The sequence below is a fragment of the Akebia trifoliata genome, chromosome 7 (assembly GCF_017979445.1).
Source record: "Akebia trifoliata isolate Shusen 1 chromosome 7, ASM1797944v1, whole genome shotgun sequence".
In the NCBI taxonomy this organism is placed as follows: Eukaryota; Viridiplantae; Streptophyta; class Magnoliopsida; order Ranunculales; family Lardizabalaceae; genus Akebia; species Akebia trifoliata.
Window position 1 is genome coordinate 21,067,197 of NC_141381.1, and position 8,471 is coordinate 21,075,667.

Consider the following 8,471-nt stretch of genomic DNA (forward strand, 5'->3'; position numbering starts at 1 on the left):
TGAAGAACCTGATAACTCATTTGGGGTGCCAATAATAGCTCTCTAAAACGTTTGAGGTGCAAATAGTAGTTCTCTAATAATTTAAGAAATTGGGGTATAATAATTCAAATCTTTCCGAAAAAACTGATTCTATCATTATTTTTATATAATTATCAGAAAAGTCAAATAAAAATAATGTTTTTTTGGTATTTTTTTATGCAATTCAAAAACAAAAATATATTTCCACGGAAATTTTCATGTTTTGCCCAAATGGTAGAAAAGGATTTGCCTGATATTGCCTGACAAATCATTTGCCCGGGGAATGATTTTCCAACTAATATTTTATTTGCAATCAAACAAGCCCTTAGTGATGAATAAGTATTCATAGCATAAGTCCACTTTTGGCGACGACTAAGGATTTCATGGCTAAAACGTATTAGTCACGCCCTTTTCACAATGAGGTTGTGAAGAAAATATTTTCATCATTCAAAGGTTTTCTTTTGACAAATTCTCTTTAACAGTGAAAATTTTAAAGCTAAAAAGTTATACATGAAAAAAGAGGTAAATTCAATGCAACTCTTTTAAACACTTGGTGAAAAAAGGTTTAAATTCGATGGACCTTGGCATCGAACCATTTCCCCTAAAACCAGCCCATTTGTTGATCCCTAACCTAGCTATTGTTACGTCAGATGGCAACAAAGAAAATGGGGGACTTACCGAAGCCCAAGGTCTGGCCAATATGCAATGATCCATTTTGTGGAAAAAAGAGAGAATATGGGAGAGGAGAGAAAACTGAAAATTTTGACAAGAAAATTTGACGGCCAAAGCCCACAATTTTAGAAAGCAAATTTTGACGGCCTATGGCTGTTGAAATTTATGATGTCGCCAATTCGACGGCTTAGAGCCATCAAATTTCTACCATCCACCATTAATTTAACGGTTTCAGTCCATCGAAAAAAAGAATTTAACAATGAAGAATTTGACGCCTTGATTCATCAAATTTTATGAAATTCGACGGCCATGGGCTGTTAAATATAGGCTTTTTTTTCACGTTGTGGTATATATATCCCAAAACTTTCCTTATCTAAAAGAATTTATGAATACCAAGTGATCAAGCTACCTTTAGCTAGCCCAAAGTTCCCCTAAATCGAAACTGATCCAGCTCCATTTAGTCCAATAGTAATAAAGCTCCCAATTTTGAATCTATGAATTCTCATGGTCAAACTCATCCTGACCCTCTGAGACCCATTCTCATTTTTGATTAAAATTCATTAGGTTTTGATCTACCCTAATCGATCATGGTCCTATTAAAACCGGTTCGAGTTGAATTATTTGCTCCATCATCTCTTCTGCTCTTATTGGCAAGTGATTCATCATCTGTTTTTTTTTTTTTTTTTTAATCGATAAGCTGAGGCTGTAAAGGGCCCCACCCTGATATATTAATTAAAAGACTAATGCCGAAAAAAACAAACATTCAAATCCTCCAAGCGGATATGATTCATCATCTGTTGATTCTTCTACAATATCTCAGACTTTTATTAACGACAGAAATTTGGCAAAATGGTTCTCATCTGATTAGTGGTAAAATCAATTGGTTTGTTAACAACTAATCTTACAAGACAGAGACAACTAAAGATTCATCTCAATGATCAAACTCTTCTAGGCGATTGATTTCAGCAAACCCGTAATAATCTTTGACCACCATGAGTTTGAAGGAGGGAGATAGAATATTAGGCATGAAGTAATGTAATAAGGTGGATTATAATGCACTCAATCATCTTTAGGATTGGTACAGGATATATTTACCAAAACGGAATCAACTTTTGAAGAATTTACGGTTCGGGCTCACTGTTCATTTTAATTATCAAAACGTGAACGGTAACGAATTCAGAGGTTTTAAAGTGACTATTTCACAGGTTCAAAGTGACAATTTCGCAAGTTTAAAGTACCTATCTCGCTAAAACTAACAAAACCTGTGAGATATCACTTTAAACCTTCGCAATTGTCACTTTGAACCTGCAAAATAGTCACTTTAATACCTCCAAATTTGTTACCGTTCACGTTTTGGTAATTAAAATGAACAATGAGCCGGAATCGTAAATTCGTCAAAAGTTGATCATGAAATGGTAGTTCACCCTTAGTTCAAATATTTAAAGATTGAATTTAGATCAATTGTAGCGATCACGTTAATTAGGATTTCCTTCATTCACATATAAATTCTTTTCTGTGATTGAGTGATTATATTGTGACTCAAAATATATGAGCTTAACTTTCCACACCAGTAACACCTACGTATTTCTAGTGTATTGATTGGGTGCATTTCATTTGGTATCAGAACCAGCATCACGTTTTGGGTTCAAATCTTGAAAGGTGCAACTTGGGGAAGGATTACATAGGTTACCAGATGAAAGCCAACACAAAGTGAGTGTTGGGGTAGATTGGTTCATTTTAAGATTAAGGATCCCTTGTTTCAACTGGATGTTACAATTAAAATTAAACACAAAATTTGATGGGTTAAGTGCAATTATTAAGATGCTAGATCTCAATAAGTTTGATGAGAAGAGAAGGGCTCTCTACATAGGGACTTTAGCTCTGCAACCTCAATCATTAAAAGAAAATAAAGAAGATTACACCAATGAAAACCAACAAAATACAAAAGCAAACATAGTGAATGTAATACATAACAACAGCAGAAATAATTAAGAAGGATAATCCCAAGTAATGATGGTTACAAAACCCATCAAGATGGACTTATTCTCTAATTATAACAACCAGACTGTTTGAATTTGTGCTTGAAATTTAGGAGAGAAAACAACAACATTCTTTCCCTTTTGTTCTCACATTCTAAGACGAAGACCCAATTATTCTCTTGGACTTAGATCAGAGCTTTGAGATGACAAAGAACACTCCAGTGTAAATAATTGATACTGATCAGAGGAATGAAGCTTTAATTTCATGTTGGTTTCTTGAATCTACTCTTTCTTCTGTTGAGATATATCAAGAACAGACAAGAAAAAAAATGTCAGAATAAAAAGGAAAGCTATGAATATGTCAGGTTTTGATGAAAGAGGAAGGGATTTAAGGGCTTACCAGATATTTTGTGGGGGGAGGTTTTATATAAAATTTTACTGGAAAGAAGACAAGTTGGGGAAGTCGGATTGGTTAATAAATTGTTTTCCTTCCTCATGGTCCACCTCCCAAGATAGATTTGAACTCACCTGAAAAATGATATATTTTCAATGTTGGTAGGTAAGTTTTTCCTAATTAATTATTATTTCTTTTAGGGTTTTTTGTTTTTTAGGTACTCAAATGGTACCTGAGACGTGGCATTGGGCTTCTGCTCCAGTTGATGTAGAAAGGAAACTGAACTGTCTAGAAGAGGGTAATTATTTGTTGTAGTAAAGGTGGTTGTAGCATCAGCAAAAGCTGTACATGGGGTAGGGATGGAGTGTTGCGCAGATGGCATTGTTGATGTCAAAATACTTAGATCCTGTAATTAATTTCATGTTAAAAACAAAGAAGACCCATCAATTTGAACAATCAAAATGATAAAATATAACCTAATGAAATGAAATTGTACCTCTGATTTATGGAAATCCACTCCATAGTTATAGAACGTGGGGTTCACATGAGCAAGTTTCATAGAGAGAAACTGAAAATGCAAATAAGGGCCACCAATGACTCAGTTATAAATTAAAATACATTCTCATGAGATAGCTTTATCAAATAAAGATATAAATGTAATTCCTATATTCCTATTTAGAATTATCATTACCTCCACTTGATGTTGTAGGGATTTGACATAGTTGATTATCTCATCCAACACAAGGGTTTTACTTGTCACCTATTATAAATCAAACCACATGAAATTTGTCAGAGAAAATTATTCTCAAACAAGGAAAATAAGATGATCAAGAAACTAATATTTTCTAAGAAAAGAGAAAAAAACACAAATGAAAGACTTAAGGGCTGAATCTGACCATGTCACAACCAGGAACAAGACTTTGCAACAGCTTCATCCGCTCCGTTATTTTCTTTCTTCTTACCTGAAAATTAGGCAAAAAAAAAAAAAAAACATGTTTAGAATACTTGAGATGATAGATGTAAGAAATTAAACTTGAATTTTTCATCCATGACTAACAGCTGTGTTGACTTGAGATATAAGTCATTCCTGAGCTGATTTCCAACAAAATATACAAAGATCCCTAATCCAGGAAGGATTCAAACAGTTACCAAAATAAGAATGAATCCTACAATTGCTAATTAAATAGATAATATATTCTTACTGAACCTAAGAATTAAGAAGCAAGTTAACTAAAATGTAGAAATGAAAATAGGTTAACTCCAGACATCAAGAATCATGGATTCTATATGCGAAATTTAACACCTAACAAGATAAGAAGGAAACTTCAACAAAAACTATAAGGAGATTAGTGGAAACATGTTGTTTAGGGTTTTCTCTTTATTAATACAATTCTCTGATTACCGAGCAAAAACCAAAAAATAATAATAATAATAATAATAATAATAATAATAATGCTGTTTAGGGTTCGTACACCACTTCTGTAAGGGATGGATGGAGAGTTAAGAAGACTTGCACTTTTCTTTCTCTTCGGATTTCTTTAAATTGTTATTGTTGTGCTCGTTCGAGTCCAATTGACATGTATCATACCAGACAGACAAGAAAGACAATGGAGGTTGGCAAGACACAGCTCAAGGACTAGATCTAGAGACATATCAAAACCAAAACCCCCCCAAACCCCTTGAAAGTATAAAAAAGCTTGGGTCACTTGTGTTAGCAATTAGGTGGCCTCTTGATTTACCCTATTACATCTTAGGAAACTTCCGTGAGGTGAGGGTGGGTCATGTAACTATAAGGAATAATCTGCATCCCAAGAAGAGTGTAAAAAAAGAAAAAACTAAAACTTGGATCACTTGCCCAATTAGGGAAGATTAAAGGAGAAATGCCATTTAGGTTACCACAGTCGAATATTTTGCATATTTTTCCTAGGATTCGTATGGCTTCTTATTGATTTCATTGTTGGAGTATAATTGGTTTGTAGGATTCCACAAGATGAGGGAAAAGACAACAACAGAGGTTAACAAGATAACAGACCCCATCATAGATCTCGAAGTGTGTGAAAACAAGAATGGGAGCCCACAACAATTAGCTATAATAGAACGTAACATTGGTTTATTTTTAAGGTAGCTAGATATGATTAAAAGCAAAAGTTAGGTTGTGGGGTTGGGTATTATTACAGACCCTTTCTGCGAGGCTGTGGCTATCTGTTGCTTCACCTCTCCTTGCTCTTACATGAACAAAGCCAGTTGGGGGCTCTTCCATGACTTTCTTCCGGTTCTTCTTGTCAGCTTTGCTCTTCTTCTCTTTAGCTTCTTTTAAGCTGCAACTGCACTTCTTTTGTTTCTTGACTTTAGCTTCGTTTTCTTCCTAACAAAGTAAACCATATAGTAAGTAACATTAGTCAGATCAAAACTTGAAAATAAAAAAAATTAAAGATTTGGAAAACCTAAATTCTCAAGAATTCAACAAATATTTCACATAGTTTACCTTGCTCAAGGAAGACCCATCTATAATTTTCCTCTTTTTCTCAACTTGGGTCTCCTTTTGATTGATTTGATCACAATATTCAAGATTAATAGCCATGGATGAATAATTTGTCTTAGGTTTTTCTGTTTCAGAATCTCCATTATCACTACATTCAAGAACTCTAGCATCAACATGAACCTCTTGGAAGGACTGGGATGGGAAAGAATAAGGAAAATATGGTGAAGTGTTTATGTATCCTTCCTCCAAGAAATCAGAAATATTGATTGGAGTGTTTGGCAGCAAAACAGACTCAAGGAGGAATGATGGGTGTTGGTGAGGAAAAGCTTCCATTTTGGTTCCCTCAATCCAATTGAAGAATAATAACTAGAGAATGAGAGAAGAGAGATTGATGGACACAAAAGGGATCTGTAACAAAGACCTTTGCTTGTTTATATAGAAATCGAGAGAGAGAGAGAGAGTTCATGTACGAGAAACTGAAGTAGCACTCACATTCTTACTTTTCTTCTTAGGACCCTGGGTATTCTGTCTCTTTCAAATTATTCCTTTGTTTGATACAGACATCAGTCTCGTAGAATTTAACGTGGTGTTTTTGTCATTTAATTCACAAGGAGACTTTGACAAATCAATTGATCACTGGCGTGTAGACTGTAGTAACCGAGACATCCGCGGTATTAGTGAGTCCTGAATGTGTGCCACGAGTTGGATTTTGGTACTGACTTACATGATTACGTCAGTTTTAAAATTTCTAGAAAAATATTAAAAATAAGAAAAGGCTGAAGAAACATTGAAATTTGGCTATTAAAAGACATTTATTGTTCAAAATCGATCGTTCCTTGTTTTTATTTTCTTAATTATATATTATTTATTTTCTCTAAGATATGATAATATACAATCTTGACGATATTGTTTGAAAAATTACTGACATGGATGTATATATATTGAATCATAAATATTTTTCATCGAAATGCAAGTGAGAAGCATCTATGATTGTACACCCTAATCTCTCAAAAAAATGTCAATTTCAAGATTAGCCTAGCACAACTCTTAAAAATATTATGTAACCGGGCCAAGTGGCCTTATGGCATGGTCTTGGACATAATGGGGATAATTCGTCCAAGCTAGTCATCTCAATATCATTAATAAATGAGTGGAATTTAATGTTATATATATATAGGGTTGGGTTCCGTAGACACATAAAATTACTCATAAAACTACAACGTTTTTGTCTTATATGATTAAAAAGATTCGGAATAGGCTGATTTTTTAGGATGATCTCTATGGTGAGAGGATCATACTTGCAAAAAATCATCCCATTCTAAAACTTCTAACCCTATCAAAACTGATTTATAAAAATTGGACGGTCTAAAATTTTTCAACTTGTAAACATGGGGCTAGAAGTTTCATAATAGGCTGATTTTTGGCAAGGATGATCTCCTTACCATAGAGATCATCCTCACAAAAAATCAGCTCATTCCAAACATTTTTGTCCATATAAGACAAAATACGTTGTAGCTTTATGAGTAGTTTTATGTGTATACGGATCCTAATCCATATATATATATACATAGGGTCCCGTTCGGCACCCAACCATTTACCCAACAATTTGCCCAACATGTTTTGTCCTACATGGGTTAGAAGTTTTGGAATAGGTTGATTTTTGGTGAGGATGATCTCTATGGTGAGGAGATCATCCTCACCAAAAATCAGCCCATTCCAAAACTTCTAACCCCATAAAAAATGGTTTACAAAAAATAGATGGTCCACGATTTTTTTACTTGTAAACATGGGGCTATACATATATATATATAGGGAAATGTTCAACACCCTACACTTTACCCTACGCTTTACCAAACGTGTTTTGTCCTACATGTGTTAGAAGTTTTGGAATGGATTGATTTTTGGTGAGGATGATCTCTACGATTAGAAGATCATCCTCACCAAAAATCAGCCCATTCCGAAATTTATAGCCCCATGTTTACAAGTTGAAAAATCGTGGACTGTCCATTTTTTGTAAATAATTTTTTATGGGGTTAGAAGTTTTGGAATGGGCTGATTTTTGGTGAGGATGATCTCCTCACCATAGAGATCATCCTCACCAAAAATCAGCCCATTCCAAAATTTCTAACTCATGTAGGACAAAACACGTTTGGTAAAGCGTAGGGTAAAACATAGGGTGAGGAACGGGACCCATATATATATATATATATTAGAGATCATCCTCACCAAAAATCAGTCCATTCCGAAATTGCTAGCCCCATGTTTACAAGTTGAAAAATTGTGAACCGTCTATTTTTGGTAAACCATTTTTTATGGGGTTAGAAGTTTTAGAATGGGCTGATTTTTGGTGAGGATGATCTCCTCACCATAGAGATCATCCTCACCAAAAATCAGCCTATTCCAAAACTTCTAACCCATGTAGGACAAAACATGTTTGGTAAAGCGTAGGGTGGCGAACGGGACCCATATATATATATAGATATGGGTCCCGTTCGGCACCCTAAGTTTTACCACACACTTTAACAAATGCGTTTTGTCCTACATGGGTTAGAAGTTTCGGAATGGGCTGATTTTTGGTGAGGATGATCTCTATGGTGAGGAGATCATCCTCACCAAAAATCAGCTCATTCCAAAACTTCTAACCCCATCAAAAATGATTTACAAAAAATGGACGGTCCACGATTTTTCAACTTGTAAACATGGGGCTAAACATTTCGGAATGGGCTGATTTTTGGGGAGGATGATCTTCTAATCATAGAGATCGTCCTCACCAAAAATCAGCCCATTCCAAAACTTCTAACCCATGTAGGACAAAAACCGTTTGTTAAAGTGTGTGGTAAAACTTAGGGTGCTGAACATTTCCCTATATATATATATATATTTGCATTCCACACCTAATGTTAGGGAGCTAATGGTGGCAGCCAAA

At 34.7% G+C, this 8,471-nt stretch overlaps 1 protein-coding gene across 1 annotated transcript; it reads right to left on the reverse strand.

Moving 5' to 3' along the window:
• Positions 1-2,586: 2,586 nt before the first annotated feature.
• Positions 2,587-5,986, reverse strand: LOC147398379 (basic helix-loop-helix protein 80-like). The gene is made up of 8 exons (XM_086448973.1): positions 5,549-5,986; positions 5,243-5,428; positions 3,960-4,025; positions 3,755-3,823; positions 3,560-3,631; positions 3,296-3,469; positions 3,070-3,197; positions 2,587-2,963 (listed from the first exon to the last, which is right to left on the reverse strand). Exons 1-7 carry the CDS (start codon positions 5,876-5,878, stop codon positions 3,105-3,107), a joined length of 990 nt encoding a protein of 329 aa, XP_086305099.1. The 5' UTR covers positions 5,879-5,986; the 3' UTR covers positions 2,587-2,963; positions 3,070-3,104.
• Between the last annotated feature and the right edge of the window lie 2,485 nt (positions 5,987-8,471).